This window comes from Oncorhynchus nerka, linkage group LG4 (genome assembly GCF_034236695.1).
Source record: "Oncorhynchus nerka isolate Pitt River linkage group LG4, Oner_Uvic_2.0, whole genome shotgun sequence".
Taxonomy (NCBI): Eukaryota; Metazoa; Chordata; class Actinopteri; order Salmoniformes; family Salmonidae; genus Oncorhynchus; species Oncorhynchus nerka.
Genome location: NC_088399.1, coordinates 67,256,331 through 67,278,846, shown reverse-complemented (window position 1 = coordinate 67,278,846; position 22,516 = coordinate 67,256,331). Strand labels below are relative to the sequence as shown.

At 42.0% G+C, this 22,516-nt stretch overlaps 1 protein-coding gene across 7 annotated transcripts in view; it reads right to left on the bottom strand.

Moving 5' to 3' along the window:
- LOC115128484 (A-kinase anchor protein 9-like) overlaps nucleotides 1-22,516 on the bottom strand; it is a 138,620-nt gene that overhangs the window by 111,648 nt on the left and 4,456 nt on the right. For all 7 annotated transcript variants that reach the window (XM_029658349.2, XM_029658347.2, XM_029658350.2 and 4 more), the window contains exon 2: nucleotides 2,864-3,142. In XM_029658349.2, the coding sequence (XP_029514209.2) occupies nucleotides 2,864-3,142 (279 nt within the window). The remainder of the gene's footprint in view (nucleotides 1-2,863; nucleotides 3,143-22,516) is intronic.

Genomic DNA, 22,516 nt, shown 5'->3' with positions numbered 1-22,516 from the left:
CCCCACCAGCAGAGCAGAGTGGATTGCATTACAATACAACAAGAAGAAGGAAAAACAAAGCTTGAAAGTGCATTAAAACTGAAGGACCATAACTACATGAGTCAGCAGTTTTAGCTAAAACAAGCCCATCCTAGGTCAACATTGTGTGTACAGTTAGTATTCTGCTTGACAGTCCCATTACTTCAAGAGCGAAAGTACAGTGAGAGGGACATTCTGGGGGAGGCAGTTCATGATATGACAAGCCTATTGTTCTCTCATTTCCATTCTGTCTTTGTGTGGCAAGTTCTGGTCAGTTTCTGGAGAAGAATAAGTCAATAATGGCGATGTCAAATGCTGTCTGCCCCTTTGACCTAGATCCAATGGGGCATTTTGGAAGCATGCTGTGCCACATTCAATTACGGGGCGCAACCTACTTTTTATTCAATTGAATAATGGCAGATCATTAGAGCCTTTTCTATAAAGGGGCTAATTTCACTTTAACAAGATAAAAAGTTAGAACACTATGGGGCAAGACGAGGAGAAATTAAATGAGAGGTTTTATTGTCCGAGTTAAATGGCACATTAGGCCAATAGTTCCTTTTCATTGAGGATCGAGAATGGCTTTGGTATCGGCAACAGTCTAGCCTATATTGCTTGGACTGCTTGTTGAATTCTGGTGATTCTAGGGAAGGTAGAATAGGAAACGGCATTGGATGTAGCTTAGTAGCAACACTAGATGTCATTTTTTTGCAAGCATGAAACGTGAACAATTTGACACTTCTCTTTAAGAAATCACATGTCCAAGATCCTGTGGGGGATTGGAATAACATCTAGGTTAGGCCTATCACTTGACAATTATGAAATCGGAAACGTGAATATGAAGTTCAAAGATAGTCAAGCAGCTTATCATGGATTTGACTGTATCAGGACGTCAAAACATCAGATAATCAGCCTCTATTATACCACTTGTGTCAGACGGGAAATGCGGTTCATCCGTTTAAGATATGCGCAGGTGAGAGACAATACAACAGGTTAGTGCTCACACAGATCTCTGTGAAGCCATCTATCTATACAAGTGCTCTGGAGGGGAACACTTTGAAGCTGGTGTTTCCACAGCAACCCCTCACTGCAAGGGAAGTTGCATGGCTACTAGGAACGTCTGTGTTAATTCAATGGTGCGCCCTGGGCCAATTACACCCTTTGTCTTGGGTATGAAAACAAATTGTGAGAAGACAGACAAAAAAAATTAAAAGTGTCAACTAAATGTTTGAACCGTTTATCAGTCTCATTATTACAAATATGGATTCAGATGAGTCCGAATTCAACGGCATGAGTCCAAACTCATGAGCACCTTGGACCTATGAACATTTTACCATTAAAATGACAGAAGTGGCAATTCGTGACAAACAGTTAGGCACGGTGCTGATCAAAATGTCTGCATGCCGACAGAAATACAGTAGTCACGATGGAAAAAGTGCTGAGCTATACCTCAAGAATACTGACCACCAAAAGAAAAGACCGGCAGCAGCCACTCTATTCAATCACCTCCGGGTCCGTTTTGTGCTACAAGGCCACGAAGCTTTCCAACACTACAATGAGGCGGCTCAACCTGTTTAAAGGCAAATGTATGTTGCCATGGCAACCCATCATTTCCCAGTCACATTCGGGCGACAAGGGGAGGAAAAAATGTGGTGTGGTTTTTCAGCAACAGAGGGAATGAAAATTATTAATGCTGTTCGTGACACAAGTGCTACAAAAGAAGAGAAGGGAGGGAGGAAAGGGGAGTTTGCATTGTTCGGCGTAGGTGGAGTGCGGAATTGGGGGTGGCATGGTACATGCACCTTGTTCGACACCTGCGGATAAGCTCAAGGTTGTGAGGGGCTTCCCGATTGTCTGTGAAACGCATTCAATATTTCACATTGACGATGTAACGGCGAGTCGAGTTAAATTAATAACGGCAGACTAAGGCGGTCATTTGAAAGAGGGAGAGATTGATTGAGCGAGCGAGCTTGCAATGAAGCATTAAAAACAAATGTCTGAAGAGCTGGGAAAAGCAGCCTGAACAATTATTATTTTGCTCATTATCTAACCAGAGTTGAAGAAAAACAAAACACACTAAATAATACTTTAACCCAGCACAATAACAATATTCACAAATAGAAGGAAATGCAGTTTGCCAGCTGTAACTGCAAATTCTGCTAAAAAGGTGTTGTGATTCAGCAAATCAAGAGCTTACAGGGACACTTATTGGCTACTCCACTGTTTAATATTGAACCATTGAAAATCGGCACTCACAAAAGTAGCTCATGGCAACTGCATAGGTTACTTCAGGGGACTGTTGTTTGATATCTGCTCAAATGGATTCAGACAATGGCTTTGATGCAACAAAATGTGAATCGCTTATCAGGGTCTACGTCATTGAATATCTCTCTGTATGCGTTATAACCAAAACCTTTTTATGTCATGTTTGGACCACTAAATTTTGCATTTTTATTTATCTACTGTAATATTCTATTTAACATTTTAGTAATTTAGCAGACACTCTATCCGGAGCATCTTACAGTAGTGAGTGTATACATTTTCATACTTTTTCAAGCCAAGCAAACAAAAATGTGCACCATAAAACTGTAGAAATGCTTTAGAAATAAAATAGTATATTTAGCATTAATTCATATTTGTGTTTGAAGTTACCATGATATTTTACTAGGTGATCAGTATGGGACAATACAGGAAGCCACAGAAATATCAGGCCAATACTGCTTACAATACTTCTCTACCATAGTATCAGCAAAAGAAAGATCATAGCACTAATGTACATGATTCAACTAATCTAGGTCTTGAGCGGTAAAATTAGCTCAATCAGTCCAGTGGTTTTTGGCCTTACCTCTATGGTGTACGTCTGGTCGTGTTTGACCGGCTCACCACAACGCAGGGTCCTAGCGAAGGTAAACTCTGTGGTGGGGGTGTCCGGTTCACCTCTTCCTCCTCCTACCACCCCCCTATTCCCCGACACCTCTTCCCCTACCGACTGATCCAACTCCTGCTCGGCCTCCCCTCTCCCCGGTCCATCTCCACCTGGGTCGTCGTCTGTTTCTCTCCTCTTTTTCTTCTTCTGCTTCTTCTGTCTGTCTGCGTGAGCCTTCCTCTGCCGGTACTCAGCCAACTGGGGTCACACAGGGAGAACAGGGAAGAAGGAAAGACAAAAAGGCAAGGCAGGGTCAGTGAGGTTAAATACAGAGATTACAGTATGTCTGCGCTGTTTAAGAGGCAGCCCAACAAACTTGGCTAAATTCTAGGTTTAAGGCCAGATGCTATGCTACACTGAACACGGACTATTTACTAAAACAAACTACGCTAAATGCTACACTTTACATTCCTTCAAAAAAGCAAGCACAATCAACTTCAAATGATCTTTGATGATTAGTTCAATTAGCCTTTTCTGTAAGATTAGGCCTACCCAAGAATCAACTACTACTCAAATTCAATAATTGTCAGGGGGTAAAAAAATTGCAAAGCAGAATAATACTTACAGTAGTGCTACATAACTTGGTAAACCTGGTGTGAAACAGTGCGTGTGTCCCGGAGCTATCAACCTCCGATGCGAATGTGAATCCTTTCCGTACATAGGCCCCTAATAAACAACAGTTTGCTTCCTGTTGTGGCTCCCCCTGATCTTTTAAATACCCATTAAAAGGACAATTTTTTTAAAACTTCCTAGACGTCAAACATCTAATGACTGAAACGCATGGGTAATTGGGTGTATGGATGAGCCGCAGTTTTCACCCACCGTAAAGCTTTTACCGTTTCAAATTATCCTCCCTTTCCTAAATTAGTGTGCAAAGTGATGTCTTTAGGAACAAAGGGAAGAAAAACTGTTTGGCTCGACAAGGTTGAACACGTCTGCATCTATGAAAGTCTCGAAAGATGGCCAAACGCTAATTGAGTGAATGGCGGTTTTGGGATTATCTAAATGATCCCCAGTTTACAATTGGTTTATTCATCCTACTCCTCTGTAACTATTCCCCAGGTTGCTGTAAATGACAATGTTTTCTCAGTCAACTTACCTGGTAAAATAAGGGTTAAATAAATTGGATTTAACCATATATATTTCACACACACACTACCAGGCAAAAGTTTGGACAGACCTACTCATTCAAGTTTATTTTTGATCATTTCCTATATTGTAGAATAATAGTGAGGACTTTGAAAAAACACATCTGGAATCATGTAATAACCAAGCAAGTATTAAACAAATCCAAATATATTTTATATTTGAGATTCTTCAAAGAGCCACCCTTTGCCTTGATGACAGCTTTGCACACTTTTGGCCTTCTCTCAACCAGCTTCATGAGATAGTCACCTGGTATGCATTTCAATTAACAGGTATGCCTTGCTAAAAGTGAATTTGTGGAAGTTATTCCCTTAATGCGTTTGAGCCAATCAGTTGTGTTGTGACAAGGCAGGGGTGGTATACAGAAGATATCCCTATTTGGGGAAAGACCAAGTCCATATAATAGAAAGAACAGCTCAAATAAGCAAAGAGAAATGACAGACCATCGTTACTTTAAGACATGAAGGTCAGTCCATCCCGAAAATGTCAAGAAATTTCTTCAAATTCAATCTCAAAAACCATCAAGCGCTATGATGAATCTGGCTCTCATGAGGACGGCCACAGGGAAGGAAGACCTAGAGTTCTCTGCTGCAGAGGAAAAGTTCATTAGCGTTACCAGCCTCAGAAATTGCAGCCCAAATAAATCCTTCAGAACTCAAGTAACAGACATCTCAACATCAACTGTTCAGAGGAGACTGCGTGAATCAGGCCTTTATGGTAAAATTTCTGTTAAGAAACAACTACTAAAGGATACCAATAATAAGAAGAGACTTGCTTGGGCCAAGAAACACAAGCAATGGACATTAAGACCGGTGGATATCTGTCCTTTGGTCTGATGAGTCCCAATTTGAGCTATTTGGTTACAACAAATACAGTTGTGTCTTTGGACGCAGAGTAGGTGAACGGATGATCTCTGCATGTGTGTTTCCCACCGTGAAGCATGAAGGTGGTGTGATGGTGCTTTGCTTGTGACACTGTGTGATTTATCCCGTCTGGTTTGCGCTTAGAGGGACTATCATTTGTTTTTCAACAGGACAATAAACCAAAACACACCTCCAGGCTGTGTAAGGTCTATTTAACCAAGGAGAGTGACGGATTGCTGCATCAGATGACCTGGCCTCCACAATCACCCGACCTCAACCCAATTTGAGATGGTGAGTTGGACCACAGTGAAACAAAAATCAGCCAACAAGTGCTCAACATATGTGGGAACTCTTTCCAGACAGTTGGAAAAGCATTCTAGGTGATCAAGGCAAAGGATGGCTACTTTGAAGAATCTAAAATATATTCTGATTTGTTTAACACTTTTTTGGGGACTACATGATTCCATGTGTTATATTATGTTTTGATGTCTTCACTATTATTCTACAATTTAGAAAATAGTAAAAATAAAGAAAAACCCTTGAATGAGTAGGTGTCCAAACTTTTGACTGGTACTAATGTGTATGTATGTTATGCACAGTGGGGGCAAAAAAAGTATTTAGTCAGCCACCAATTGTGCAAGTTCTCCCACTTAAAAAGATGAGACGCCTGTAATTTTCATCATAGGTACACTTCAACTATGACAGACAAAATGAGAAAAAAAATCCAAAAAATCACATTGTAGGATTTTTAATGAATTTATTTGCAAATTATGGTGGAAAATACGTTTTTGCCCCACTGTATGTATGTTATGTAATGTACACTCTCTCTCTAGACTAAAATCCAATTAATACTTGATCCGGAAATGTGGTTGGAGGCTCCATATGGAGGGTGTGTTGCAATTGCGGAACCCTAGAGGCAAGCAGAGGCCAAATCGACCTCCGTACCGCATCTCCATGTACCTCACAAATTTTGGAACAATGCGGAGGGCTCTGTATAGCTCTGCATTGACATAATTGGTTGAAGGTAGGTGGAGGCAGTAGGTCCTGCAGAAAGCACAAACTCACTTACTTGACAACTCTGCACCGCTCAGCAAGCGCAAGAAGTATGAATGCCCTCACTTCCGTTGAGGCCATATCACATTGAATGCTGCCATCGGAAAGACCATGCGCCCAGATGCACACAATCTCTCCAGAATGCGTTCTCCCGCCAATTTGTGCACATTCATTGTTTCATAACTTCATTGTGTGAATTGTTTGCATTTGATTGTTAGTGTATATCAACTCCCCATTACATATATCATCAGCAGTACATTTACAATGAATTCCTAACCTACAATGTTTGTTAATTTGTTTATGGTAATTTCTGTTAATTCATTCAATATTATTATTCCAGTCTTCCCCTTATCATTGTCAGAGTGGACACATTCTTTGCAGAGCGCACAACCTATGCTACACTTATGAGAAGCAAGTTTAGGCTTATTTCATTCCATTTAAGAGTTTTGTCAATTTAGTCAGTGTCTTTTGTTTGGAGCACTCCTGTCAGGAGTTAGGACAAGCACTCATTGAAATAGGCCTACAAGCTACCGTGGCTGCGCGCAAATGTAGGCATACAAATGTGCCCATTTGGTGTTTCTGATAGGCTTTAATGCACCACCACTAATGACCTGTGGAGCTTCTCAAAGGAATGTTTTCATCACTTCAAACAGCAAGCACACAAAGTATCTCTCTACATCCATTGAGAATGACAATAGTTCCTCAACGTGTTTGAAAAAATCTTTCCAGCTCTCACCCTTTCGATAACAACTCAGCATGAAAGGGAAAAATGTCATGCTCTGATCCAGTGGAAATGTCATAAAATCGGACTACCTGATTACTTCTTATCAGTGCTCGACTGAAATAGGTTCTGGTACCCATTTTGGGTGCTGGTACTGTTTATATTTAGGTGCAGGTGCTCCACAAGTCTTTTGAGCTAATTGTCTATAAAAGGAACAGGAGCTCTAGCAGTAGAACATTTAAGGGGCCGATGGTTAGCTCTGGTAAACTCCTGCCAACTCAAGCACTGCTTCTTATCCCCTGTGCAAATAGCCTACAGCTGTGTCTGTTCCGAGCTCACTGGCACAGGACTCTGTGGGCCCAGAATATTTTACACAATGTTGCAAGTTTGCTAGTGCATGCTTCAGCCGGAACCAAGTTAATAGTTGATAGCAGACAGGCCATGTGTAGCCAATGTGATTTATAGGATATTTATTTTTAAATCAGGATATTTTCTACCTGCAGGCTGCAATGTTTTTATTTCTTGGCTTTATGTAGGCTATTTTTACATAGTTGGTAATGGCAATAGAAGTTCCTTTTTAGGTTTGTATCATTTTCATTTGGTTACAATTTTGATGAACCACATGACAATGATTTTGAGATATGAAGACGTTATTATAAATTAAATTAAACTCACAAAAATGTGCATATGAAAACCATAACTGGCACGCAGATCGGTAGAAATGGTAAGATAAATTGGCATTTCACATGAGAAAGGTTGCCAACTCCTTGTGTAGCCTATTAGCGGCAACGTCAGGAGAGCAAAGGCAGAATCTGTGAAAGCCAGCAGGAGCGGGAGGAGAAAAGTTGGGTCAGGTTAAGTTACTTTTCATTCTGGATATCTAGATATCTGGCGCCCTCAAGACATTTGTCTTATTTAATCAAACCATAAGCTTAAAGCATCAGACAAGCTCAATGCATATAGTTGATTTTATTAAAAATATATATATTTTTTAAACACGTTTAAACATTTCGACCAATCGATAGGTCGAAAGAACAGATGACTTACGGTCGACCAAGATATATACACTGCTCAAATAAATTAAGGGAACACTAAAATAACACATCCTAGATCTGAATGAATGAAATATTATTAAATACTTTTTTCTTTACATAGTTGAATGTATAGAGATATCCCTCAAGTGGTGTGGGGGCTGTGCTTTGGCAAAGTGGGTGGGGTTATATCCTTCCTGTTTGGCCCTGTCCGGGGGTGTCCTCGGATGGGGCCACAGTGTCTCCTGACCCCTCCTGTCTCAGCCTCCAGTATTTATGCTGCAGTAGTTTATGTGTCGGGGGGCTGGTGTCAGTTTGTTATATCTGGAGTACTTCTCCTGTCCTATTCGGTGTCCTGTGTGAATATAAGTGTGCGTTCTCTAATTCTCTCCTTCTCTCTTTCTTTCTCTCTCTCGGAGGACCTGAGCCCTAGGACCATGCCCCAGGACTACCTGACATGATGACTCCTTGCTGTCCCCAGTCCACCTGACTGTGCTGCTGCTCCAGTTTCAACTGTTCTGCCTTATTATTATTCGACCATGCTGGTCATTTATGAACATTTGAACATCTTGGCCATGTTCTGTTATAATCTCTACCCGGCACAGCCAGAAGAGGACTGGCCACCCCACATAGCCTGGTTCCTCTCTAGGTTTCTTCCTAGGTTTTGGCCTTTCTAGGGAGTTTTTCCTAGCCACCGTGCTTCTACACCTGCATTGCTTGCTGTTTGGGGTTTTAGGCTGGGTTTCTGTACAGCACACAGCTGATGTACGAAGGGCTATATAAATACATTTGATTTGATTTGAATGTGCTGACAACAAAATCACACAAAAATTATCAATGGAAATCAAATTGATCAACCCATGGAGGTCTGGATTTGGAGTCCCAATCAAAATTAAAGTGGAAAACCACACTACAGGCTGATCCAACTTTGATGTAATGTCCTTAAAACAAGTCAAAATGAAGCTCAGTAAGTGTGTGTGGCCTCCACATGCCTGTATGACCTCCCTACAATGCCTGGGCATGCTCCTGATGAGGTGGCGGATGGTCTCCTGAGGGATCTCCTCCCAGACCTGGACTAAAGCATCCGCCAACTCCTGGACAGTCTGTGGTGCAACGTGGCGTTGGTGGATGGAGCGAGACATGATGTCCCAGATGTGCTCAATTGGATTCAGATCTGGGGAACGGGCGGGCCAGTCCATAGCATCAATGCCTTCCTCTTGCAGGAACTGCTGACACACTCCAGCCACATGAGGTCTAGTAGCATTGTCTTGCATTAGGAGGAACCCAGGGCCAACCGCACCAGCATATGGTCTCACAAGGGGTCTGAGGATCTCATCTCGGTACCTAATGGCAGTCAGGCTACCTCTGGCGAGCACATGGAGGGCTGTCCAGCCTCCCAAAGAAATGCCACCCCACACCATGACTGACCCACCGCCAAACCGGTCATACTGGAGGATGTTGCAGGCAGCAGAACGTTCTCCACGGCGTCTCCAGACTCTGTCACGTCTGTCACATGTGCTCAGTGTGAACCTACTTTCATCTGTGAAGAGCACAGGGTGCCCGTGGCGAATTTGCCAATCTTGGTGTTCTCTGGCAAATGCTAAACGTCCTGCACGGTGTTGGGCTGTAAGCACAACCCCCACCTGTGGATGTCGGGACCTCATACCACCCTCATGGAGTCTGTTTCTGACCGTTTGAGCAGACACATGCACATTTGTGGCCTGCTGGAGGTCATTTTGCAGGGCTCTGGCAGTGCTCCTCCTGCCACAAAGGTGGAGGTAGCGGTCCTGCTGCTGGGTTGTTGCCCTCCTACGGCCTCCTCCACGTCTCCTGATGCACTGGCCTGTCTCCTGGTAGCGCCTCCATGCTCTGGACACTACGCTGACAGACGCAGCAAACCTTCTTGCCACAGCTCGCATTGATGTTCCATCCTGGATGAGCTGCACTACCTGAGCCACTTGTGTGGGTTGACTCCGTCTCATGCTACCACTAGAGTGAAAGCACCGCCAGCATTTAAAATTGACCAAAACATCAGCCAGGAAGCATAGGAACTGAGAAGTGGTCTGTGGTCACCACCTGCAGAACCACTCCTTTATTGGGGGTGTCTTGCTAATTGCCTATCATTTCCACCTGTCTATTCCATTTGCACAACAGCATGTGAAATTTATTGTCAATCAGTGTTGCTTCCTAATTGGACAGTTTGATTTCACAGAAGTGTGATTGACTTGGAGTTACATTGTGTTGTTTAAGTGTTCCCTTTATTTTTTTGAGCAGTGTATATATTTTTTTTCCCCCGGGGACAGTCCGACATAGAATAAACAAATCAGCTCTCAGAGCATGCGCGACTGTGTGTACACACACACACACACACACACACACACACACACACACACACACACACACACACACACACACACACACACAAAAACTTCCCTCAGTGTGCAGTCCGCACCCACAAACACACAAATGTAATTTCCCTCTGTGCACCAACAGCAGGGGGTCTGTACAGTTAATCGCCATAAGTGAATGCTGGCACTAATTACATGACTTGGACAGTAAAAGCCCTGATATCCATTATGGATGAAGGACTGGTGACAGCCACTGAGTGGGGTGAAGTGAGTGAGTGAGTTCAGTCAGTGAACTGAATGGCCGGCTATGGGAGCTGGGTGAAAGCAGGGGAGCTCACACAGCAGGCTATTATGGGCAGCAGATGTCACACGGCATGGCGAGCAACAGGTAGCCCCTGTTGCCAAGGATACTACACCCCACTTACCTGGGGGGGGCTGACTGCACCGTCAGACAACGTAGCTTAAAAGAGGGCACATTTCCAGACTGAGGTTATCCTAAAGCACTAGACCTCAATGCAGCTCTACCTAGTGCATGCAGCTATATACAGTGGGGAGAACAAGTATTTGATAACCTGCAAAATCGGCAGTGTTTCCCACTTACAAAGCATGTAGAGGTCTGTAATTTGTATCATAGGTACACTTAAACTGTGAGAGGCGGAATCTAAAACAAAAATCCAGAAAATCACATTGTATGATTTTTAAGTAATTAATTTGCATTTTATTGCATGACAAGTATTTGATCACCTTGCTTGCTACGTTTTTGTAAAACATGCTCTTTACATTGATCGTTTTGAAACTTTCTCTGCAAAGCTTAACTTTGATAAAGATTTTATATGGTCTATAATTGGTTTCTCTTTTTATTGTCCGTATCCTTTTTCAGCGTTATGATATAACGGTCGGATATCATGTTCAGAAACGTGCATTAACTACATTGTGTGTGCTTTTTCTGATATGCTTTCTTTAGACTTTTACTGAAGCCATTGTTGACATATTGAAAATTATGTGAAACCTTAGAAATATATGCAGAAATGCATTCCTCACACATGGCAGTAGGGTGTTTTTTGATAGAAAGATCAGAAGAGTGTTTATCCACAATCTGTGACTACATGTAGGTAGAGTTATTAAAGTGACTATGGCCACATAACATCAGATAGTAGCAGCGGTGTAAAAGAGGGGGGGTGAAATGCAAATAGTCTGGGTAGCCATTTGATTAGATGTTCAGGAGTCTTATGGCTTGGGGTTAGAAGCTGTTTAGAAGCCTCTTGGACCTAGAGCCCCAAGTCTAAGACCAAAAGGCTCCTTGACAGCTTCTACCTCCAAGCCATAAGACTGCTGAACAATTAATCAACTGGCCACCGGACTATTTACATTGACACCCTCTTCCATTTGTTTTGTACACTGCTGCTACTCGTTTATTATGCATAGTCACGTCACCCCTACCTACATGTACAAATTACCTCAACTAACCTATACCCCTGCACACTGACTCGGTACCGGTACACCCTGTATATAGCCTTGTTATTGTGTTACTTTTTATTATTTTTTACGGTAGTTTATTTGGTCAATATTTTCTTAACGCTTCTTGAACAGCACTGTTGGTTAAGGGCTTGTAAGTAAGCATTTCACGTTAAGGTCTACACTTGTTAGGCCTCCCGGGTGGCGCAGTGGTTAAGGGCGCTGTACTGCAGCGCCAGCTGTGCCATCAGAGTCCCTGGGTTCGCGCCCAAGAATTCCCTGTTTTATTTTAAGAATGTGAAATGTCAGAATAATAGTAGAGAGGTTATTTTATTTCTTTCATCACATTCCCAGTGGGTCAGAAGTTTACATACATACACTAAATTAGTATTTGGTAGCATTGCCTTTAAATTGTTTAACTTGGGTCAAACGTTTTGGTTAGCCTTCCACAAGCTTCCCACAATGTGTTGGGTGAATTTTGACCCATTCCTCCTGACAGAGCTGGTGTAACTGAAACAGGTTTGTAGGTCTCCTTGCTCGCTCAAGCTTTTTCAGTTCTGCTCACACATTTTCTATAGGATTGAGGTCAGGGCTTTGTGATGGCCACTCCAATTCCATGACTGTTGTCCCTAAGCCATTTTGCCACAACTTTGGAAGTATGCTTGGGGTCATTGTCCGTTTGGAAGACCCATTTGCAACCAAGCTTTAACTTCCTGACTGATGTCTTGAGATGTTCCTTCAATATATCTACATAATTTCCCTCCATGATGCCATCTATTTTGTGAAGTGCACCAGTCCCTCCTGCATCAAAGCACCCCCACAACATGATGCTGCCACCCCCGTTCTTCACGGTTGGGATGGTTTTTCTTCGGCTTGCAAGCCTCCCTCTTTTTCCTCCAAACATAATGATGGACATTATGGCCAAAGAGTACTATTTTTTTTTTATCAGACCAGAGGACATTTCTCCAAAAAGTACGATCTTTGTCCCCATGTGCAGTTGCAAACCATAGTCTGGCTTTTTTATGGCGGTTTTGGAGCAGTGGCTTCTTCCTTGCAGAGCGGCCTTTCAGGTTGTCGATATAGGACTCATTTTACTGTGGATATAGATACTTTTGTACCTGTTTCCTCAAGCATCTTCACAGGGTCCTTTGCTGTTGTTCTTGGATTGATTTGCACTTTTCTCACCAAAGTACGTTCATCTCTAGGAGACAGAATGAGTCTCCTTCCTGAACGGTATGACGGCTGCGTGGTCCCATGGTGTTTATATTTGCGTGCCATTGTTTGTACAGATGAATGACCTTCAGGCATTTGGAAATTGCTCCCTAGGATGAACCAGACTTGTGGAGGTCTACAATTGTTTTTCTAAGGTCTTGGCTGATTTCTTTTGATTGACTCAAATGATGTCAATTAGCCTATCAGAAGCATCTAAAGCCATGACATCATTTTCTGGAATTTTCCAAGCTGTTTAAAGGCACAGTCAATTTAGTGTATGTAAACTTCTGACCCACTGGAATTGTGATACAGTGAATTATAAGTGAAATAATCTGTCTAAACAATTGTTGGAAAAATTACTTGTGTCATGCACAAAGTAGATGTCCTAACAGACTTGCCAAAACTATAGTTTGTTAACAAGAAAGGTGTTGAGTGGTTAAAAAGCGAGTTAACAACTCCAACATAAGTATGTAAACTTCCGACTTCAACTGTAACTATTTCAATAGAATGTTTATGTTGTCACTACGACAACTGTCGATTGACGTAGCTGGTAAATTCGCTCTGGCTATCTACTATGATTTCAGCACACTCTCGTATGTGTGTGACAGAGTGAAGAATAACTGACGAATTTAGGAACACTCAACACCCGTTGAATATGGCGGGTGTCAGTAAACATTTGCAAAACAGCATAAATAAATTGTTACCAGCAGCAGTTGCAGTCACCAACACTCTAGATAACATACAAACAGCCTAACCTGCTCTGCTATAGGGCGAGTAAAATGGTCAGAGTGAGCTGTTCTCTCATTTGTGCCTGGAAGTAGCTAGCAAGCTAGCCAACGTTAGCTTGGGTGCTTGACTGCTGTTAAGTCAGAACAATTAGTTCAAGCATTCTTTTCGCTCTGAATTTGTAAGAAAGCTAACGTTTAAGTTCCTTGCTCAGAACATGAGAACATATGAAAGCTGGTGGTTCCTTTTAACATGAGTCTTCAATATTCCTAAGTAAGAAGTTTTAGGTTGTAGTTATTATAGGACTATTTCTCTCTATACCATTTGTATTTCATTAAGCTTTGACTATTGCATGTTCTTATAGGCACTTTAGTATTGCCAGTGTAACAGTATAGCTTCCGTCCCTCTCCTCTCTCCTACCTGGGCTCGAACCAGGAACACAACGACAACAGCCACCATCGAAGCAGCGTTACCCATGCAGAGCAAGGGGAACAACTACTCCAAGTCTCAGAGCGAGTGACGTTTGAAACGCTATTAGCGCGCACCCCGCTAACTAGCTAGCCATTTCACATCGGTTACACCAGCCTAATCTCGGGAGTTGATAGGCTTGAAGTCATAAACAGCTGCTGGCAAACGCAGGAAAGTGCTGTTTGAATGAATGCTTACGAGCCTGCTGGTGCCTACCATCCATAAATGTAAACATTCCTGTTACATTGCACAACCTTCAATGTTATGTCATAATTCCGTAAAATTCTGGCAAATTTGCGGCCCAAACTGTTGCATATACTCCGACTCTGCGTGCAATGAACGCAAGAAAAGTGACACAATTTCACCTGGTTAATATTGCCTGCTAACCTGGATTTCTTTTAGCTAAATATGCAGGTTTAAAAATATATACTTCTGTGTATTGATTTTAATTAAGGCCTTGGTGTTTATGGTTAGGTACACGTTGGAGCAACGACAGTCCTTTTTCGCGAATGTGCGCTGCATCGATTATATGCAACGCAGGACACGCTAGATAAACTAGTAATATCAACCATGTGTAGTTAACTAGTGATTATGACGGGGGCTGAGTCACTGGCTTACTGGGGCTCTCTCATGCCGTCCCTGGGGGGGGTGCGTCACCTGGGTGGGTTGATTCACTGTTGTGGTCAGCCTGTCTGGGTTGGCACCCCCTTGGGTTGTGCCGTGGCGGAGATCTTTGTGGGCTATACTCGGCCTTGTCTCAGGATGGTAAGTTGGTGGTTGAAGATATCCCTCTAGTGGTGTGGGGGCTGTGCTTTGGCAAAGTGGGTGGGGTTATATCCTTCCTGTTTGGCCCTGTCCGGGGGTGTCCTCGGATGGGGCCACAGTGTCTCCTGACCCCTCCTGTCTCAGCCTCCAGTATTTATGCTGCAGTAGTTTATGTGTCGGGGGCTAGGGTCAGTTTGTTATATCTGGAGTACTTCTCCTGTCCTATTCGGTGTCCTGTGTGAATCTAAGTGTGCGTTCTCTAATTCTCTCCTTCTCTCTTTCTTTCTCTCTCTCTGAGGACCTGAGCCCTAGGACCATGCCCCAGGACTACCTGACATGATGACTCCTTGCTGTCCCCAGTCCACCTGGCCATGCTGCTGCTCCAGTTTCAACTGGCCTGGGCCCTAGGACCATGTCCCAGGACTACCTGACATGATGACTCCTTGCTGTCCCCAGTCCACCTGGCCATGCTGCTGCTCCAGTTTCAACTGTTCTGCCTTACTATTATTCAACCATGCTGGTCATTTATGAACATTTGAACATCTTGGCCACGTTCTGTTATAATCTCCACCCGGCACAGCCAGAAGAGGACTGGCCACCCCACATATGCTCTCTCTAATTCTCTCTTTCTTTCTCTCTCTCGGAGGACCTGAGCCCTAGGACCGTGCCCCAGGACTACCTGACATGATGACTCCTTGCTATGCCAAGTCCACCTGACTGTGCTGCTGCTCCAGTTTCAACTGTTCTGCCTTATTATTATTCAACCATGCTGGTCATTTATGAACATTTGAACATCTTGGTCATGTTCTGTTATAATCTCTACCCGGCACAGCCAGAAGAGGACTGGCCACCCCACATAGCCTGGTTCCTCTCTAGGTTTCTTCCTAGGTTTTGGCCTTTCTAGGGAGTTTTTCCTAGCCACCGTGCTTTTACACCTGCATTGTTTGCTGTTTGGGGTTTTAGGCTGGGTTTCTGTACAGCACTTTGAGATATCAGCTGATGTACGAAGGGCTATATAAATACATTTGATTTGATTTGATTGATTGTTTTTTATAAGATAAGTTTAATGCAAGCTAGCAACTTACCTTGGCTTACTGCATTCGCGTAACAGGCAGTCTCCTCGTGGAGTGCAATGTAATCAGGTGGTTAGAGCGTTGGACTAGTTAACTGTAAGGTTGCAAGATTGAATCCCCCGAGCTGACAAAGTAAAAATCTGTCGTTCTGCCCCTGAACGAGACATTTAACCCACCGTTCCTAGGCCATCACTGAAAATAAGAATGTGTTCTTAACTGACTTGCCTAGTTAAATAATGATTAAATAAAAAGGTGTAAAAAACAAACAATTAAAATATATAAAAATTTGAAAAATGTTATCGGCCAAATTGGTGTCCAAAAATACCGATTTCCGATTGTTGTGAAAACTTAAAATTGGCCCTAATTAATCGTCCATTCCGATTAATCGGTCGACCTCTAATTTACACAGCAGAAACAAATTCAATTCATTTTCTCCCAAAAGTAAATTGGAATCCTTGGCTAATCTTTCACAGAGTTCAATTGCAGATGATTCTGTGTTGCCCTATATGGCAAAGGACCATTGAGTTGGACAAGCACATGGGACTGAGGCCTGCGTAGTAGGTGTATAATGCCATCTGCAGTCTCAAAGATGGAGTAACTCTGATATTGTTTTGCAAACATTCTTTATCTAGGACAGACAGGTAATTAAGTCTTCAGTGCTTATTCCTATGCTACTCTAAGCACTTCAAAGCAAAACATTGGCTTGTTGGATAATAATTCTAGAGATTTCTCCATCAAGCATTCCATCATTGAGTTGTTTCACAAAAGGTCTAGGTTAGCTAATTCAGCCGCTGGCACCGTTACAAGAGAGCGATTATCTGTTACTCAGTGTCACTACTTATCCCCCACTGATACCAACAATAGATAAACACAATTAACATCGAACACCGTACCATACTAGGTTCAGTGTTTTGAGGCTTTCTATTTGATCAATTATGGCACATTGAGTAATGTTTGCTGTATGTGAGTAATGATTGTTCACTTAGACATATCACACTATAGATAGCTTGTTTTCTGTGCCCACTAGGCTACTGTGAATTTTTTGTTGTTGTAACAAGCACTGATTGAAAGACAATGAATAACGATCAACAGCAGATTCAATTAGGCGGTAGTGTAGTTATAGGCCTAAATACATGGGACCCTTATCACAATTGTAACACCCGTCTTCAATGCCAAGATGAATACTAGAATGACTTAGGCTATAGCATTAGATGCTCAAAGGCAAAAGGCAGAACAATACACTAAACACAGCTGGGTGTACAAACAGAAAATGTATAGGTAGCCTAAAAGTTTTGTACCTCCAAATGGTCATGAATGTGTTCAGTTGGCTGTGGTTGAACTAAGGGCACTTGGCTCTGGAGACTAGACCATTACACAAGATAGCTTTAGACCGAAATGGAGTCATTAGCAGAGTCAAGACTGATTAATTACCCAAAGGCTACGAACGTACGCTCAATATGGACTAAACAGAGTGTGACCACCATACGGGGTATTAAAACTTGATTCAAACTTGTAATTGCTTGCGAGTCGGAAGTAGCAGACAGTTTTACTATAGGAATTGCAGGATTGATTCAAAGTGCCACCTCCAAGAGCAGAAAGAAATGTCATACACCCACAAAGTAAAGATAGGTCTATTACTTTAAGGATCTTGCTGAAAGGAGCTTAAGTGGTAGGTGTTTAGAGGCCCCTATATCTTGGTGGAGTAGAGACATTTTTGCATTTTTCATCAAATTTCCTGCAATTCAAAAAAAAATCTCCATGGAGCTAAGAGAAAATTTGCAGTTTGAAAGCAAATTTCATGCAATTCTATGCATTTTGCCATGGCTAATGCTGTGTTCATTTGCTCAAACAAAATCAATACATTGTATTTTTTTGTGTGGGGGGGCAGGGGGGGGGGGGGTTCACCCTGTCTAGCTTTTATTTTGGTGATTGTAAATTCTCAAAGATAATATTATTAAAAGTGCAATTTGCTGAAATCGCGCTGTCTATTGATGGATGCTGAAATTCTAATAGTTGGAACTAATTTCAGTTTGTGACAAAAAAAACAATGTATAGTGTAGAGAGTTTTACAGTAACATCTAAACAGTTGTAAAATATATTTTCAATTTCTAAAAATATTGTATTTTCAGCTGATTGAAACAGGTGTACAAAACTCAAAAGTAAGATGCAAAAACAAAACTTAAGAACGGGAGACATAGAATTAGTGCCAATAAAACAGATCTACCACTTACACTTGCATTTAATGAGTGACAGATCTATAACTCTCATTTCTATGTGAATTTGATCAAGTCATCCAAAAAGTGACATATTGCAGCTTTAAAAAATATATGTTAGGTATTTTCTATGTACTTTATATATGGTTGTAGTCATTTAAAAGCATTTTTCCAACACGAAAAATATATACACTACCATTCAAAAGTTTGGGGTAACTTAAAAATGTCCCTGTTTTTTGGGTCAACTTTAAAATGTCGTTTTTGAAAGAAAAGCTAATTTTGTCCTTTAAAATTACATCAAATTGATCAGAAATACAGTGTAGACATTGTTAATGTTGTAAATGACTATTGGAGATACATAGGCCCATTATTAGCAAGCATCACTCCTGCTTTCCAATGGCACGTTGTGTTAGCTAATCCAAGTTGATCATTTAAAAAAAGGCTTTTGCAATTATGCTGTACTGTGAAGGGAGTAGTTCACAGTGTTGTACGAGATCTTCAGTTTCTTGGCAGTTTCATGCATTGAATTGCCTTAATTTCTCAGAACAAGAATAGACTGACGAGTTTCAGAAGAAACTCTTTGTTTCTGGCCAATTTGAGCCTGCAATAGAACCCACAAATGCTGATGCTCCAGATACTCCACTAGTACAAAGGAGGCCAGTTTTATTGTTTCTTTAATCAGCACCACAGTTTTCAGCTGTGCTAACATAATTGCAACAGGGTTTTCTAATGATCAATTAGCCTTTTAAAATGATAAACTTGGATTAGCTAACACAAGGTGCCATTGGAACACAGGAGTGATGGTTGCTGATAATGGGCCTCTGAACACCTATGTAAACTTAGCAACAAAAAAAAACATTTTTCAGGACCCTGTCTTTCAAAGATAATTCTTAAAAATCCAAATAACTTCATAGATCTTCATTGTAAAGGGTTTAAACACCGTTTGCCATGCTTGTTCAATGAACCATAAACAATTAATGAACATACACCTGTGGAACAGTCTTTCAGACACCAACAGCTTACAGATAGTAGATAATTAAGGTCACAATTATGAAAACTTAGGACACTAAAGAGGCCTTTCTACTGACTCTGAAAAGCACCAAAAGAAAGATACCCAGGGTCCCTGCTCATCTGCGTGAACGTGCTGCAAGGAGACGTGAGGACTGCAGATGTGGCCAGGGCAATAAATTGCAATGTCCATACTGTGAGACACCTAAGACAGCGCTACACGGAGACAAAACGCACCTGCACAGGGTTGGTACATCCGAACATCACACCTGCGGGACAGGTATAGGACGGCGTCAACAACTGCCTGAGTTACACCAGGAACACACAATCCCTCCATCAGTACTCAGACTATCTGCAATAGGCTGAGAGAGGCTGGACTGAGGACTTGTAGGCCTGTTGTAAGGCAGTTTCTCACCAGACATCACCGGCAACAACGTCGCCTATGGTCACAAACCCACCGTCGCTGGACCAGACAGGACTGGCAAAAAGTGCTCTTCACTGACGAGTCGAGGTTGTCTCACCAGGGGTGATGGTCGGATTCGCGTTTATCATCAAAGGAATGAGCAATACACCGAGGCCTGTACTCTAGAGCGGGATCAGTTTGGAGGTGGAGGGTCTGTCATGGTCTGGGGCGGCGTGTCACAGCATCATCGGACTGAGCTTGCTGTTATTGCAGGCAATCTCAACGCTGTGCATTACAGGGAAGACATCCTCCTCCCTCATGTGGTACCCTTCCTGCAGGATCATCCTGACATGACCCTCCAGCATGACAATGCCACCAGCCATACTGCTCGTTCTGTGCATGATTTCCTGCAAGACAGGAATGTCAGTGTTCTGCCATGGTCAGCGAAGAGCCCGGATCTCAATCCCATTGAGCACATCTGGGACCTGTTGGATAAGAGGGTGAGGGCTAGGGCCATTCCCCTCAGAAATGTCCGGGAACTTGCAGGTGCCTTGGTGGAAGACTGGGGTAACATTTCACAGCAAGAACTGGCAAATCTGGTGCAGTCCATGAGGAGTTGCTGCAGTACTTAATGCAGCTGGTGACCACTCCATATACTGACTGTTACTTTTGATTTAGGACCCCCCCCCCCCCTTTGCTCAAGGACACATTACTCCATTTCTATTAGTCACATGTCTGTGGAACTTGTTCAATTTATGTCTCGGTTGTTGAATCTTATGTTCATACAAATATTTACACATGTTAAGTCTACTTTAAATAAACGCAGTTGACAGTGAGAGGGTGTTTTTTTTGGATGAGTTTAGAAATTCAATTAAAAACCAGCTGTTTTCAGCTCTAATAGTCATTTACGACATTAACAATGTCTACATTGTATTTCTGATCAATTTGATGTTATTTTAATGGACTTTTTGTTTTTGCTTCTCTTTGAAAAACAAGAACATTTTTAAGTGACCCCAAACTTTTGAACGCTAGTGTATATATATTTTTATACATAGTTTGGAATTAGGACATGCAAAAAAAAAACGCTTAAGCGGCCCACCCAAGGATTTCAATGGCAGAAAAATCCCTGATGAATAAAATCAACTAGCCCTAAACTCCATTTCCGTGATCAGTGAAATGGGCTGTGTCAGAGTTCTAAAGCACTATTAGTGTCGTTCCAGTGACGAGGAAAGCCACTTGCTGTTGCTGGCACAATGCCTGACAGCCATCTTGACTGGTGCTACGACAATCAAAAGTCGGCATATCAACACAGTCATGACACAGTGATTCCGACACCATCAAAAAAAAGCATAGGCTACAGGCAGCAAAATCTAATAGGGGCGAAAAATAAAACATGTCAATGATCTAAAGGCCAGTATTGCAATTGAAATAAAATAAATGAGACATCTCATGTTTCCAACAGTTCTCCATTGCAGACTGTGGAGAGGCTCCTCTGTATTATTTTTAAGCGATTGCCTTTTGGGCCTCTGTGCTCCAGAGAACATGGTGGGTTTTATGATTCTCCTCAGCCACAAACTTACTACATGATGGCTCCAGTCCTTTAAATATTTAGCATAATATTAGGACGCGCTAAAAAATGGTGAAAGGAGAAGCTATTGAGGCACAATTACAACACCATGGAGCAGAGGGTTTGACTTGACTGTAGGATGTTCATGCTGTTTCATTTGTGAAAAGTACACACTTTAAATCAAATGCATACCGACCTGCCTGTTATTGTTGAAGGTGCAGAAAGATGGAATGGAATTCACTACAACGCTAGGCTATATGCTCAGTAAAACACATGAGGTTTGATAAAGCCACCTGGGTGAATGGGAAATATGAAAAGTAAGGCACTGGCAATGTTTTCCCTAAAAACAAAACGTTGATGGCGGGGTGCAGAGGAACCTGTAACAACCACCATGGAAGCCAACTTCAAAACATTTCTATTGAAGTCAATGGATGTCAAATTCCTTCAGGTGAGACAACATAACTGTGAGAGATAGCATTGGTAAGGAAATCACTGTATTATTATTTTCATACACAGACCAAAATTGCACTAATTTACCATGCCTGCTTTTTTATACCAGCTTTTTCATATATCTGAAAAGGTTAGGGGGTTATGGCAAATTCAAAGCAACCTTATGACCTATATGCCTTTCATATCAAGATGTTTTTCTGCCAACTTTACCATAATGTTAACATTTTCCACCTTTTCTTTATGTCTGAAAGGTTAGGCAAATTGTTGCTTACTGAATCTCCCAAAGTCACCCAATCCTTGTAATAAATTTGAAGCAATAGCCTACCCGCAAGTGGTCAACTTGATCATTTCAGCACTGTTTTAATTGGGACAGTGCCATCGCGCTGCTTTGAGACAAGGGTGGGGATTCGTCTTGATAAATCAATAAGGTCAGATTTTAGTTTTCACTGAATCTCCGTTTGGATATTGGTTAGGCTACAATTAGGTTGGGGAAACGTTAGCTAAGTTCAGGGGAGTGCTGCTCATGATCATCTTGTCTAGTTGGCTCATGTATTAGAAAATTGTGCCAGCATGTTATGTAGTTTAACAAGTGGATTATTTTACTCTTCACTCGCAGTTGCTTGGTAGCCTAGGGCTACTCCCGACCAAAAGCCTGTGAATTCACTGACTTGTCTGATAATCAATCAATGTGAATTTGTTTCACTGAATCTGTCTGTATAGGCTATTTGGTTAATTGGTTTCTGACTGGGCAAATAAGTGGAGGTGGTATAAGCTAATCTATTGTTTGCTCATTTATCACTGATCAGAAACATTTAGCATGCAATAATGGAGCATAAATCAAGTGTAGGCCTATTATTTTGCCCGATCTCGTATCGGCAACTACAAAAGTCTGCAGAGGATGTGATATATGAACACGAGAGACACATGCTTGTGAAAATAGGATTTGTATTTTCTATCGGTATCATGCTGAAAACACTACGGCTGCTCCCTAACAAACTAGAGAGGGTAGGGAAAGACGAAACGTGGATCAAAAAAGCATCAGCTTGGATTTGTATATTTGGATCCCCATT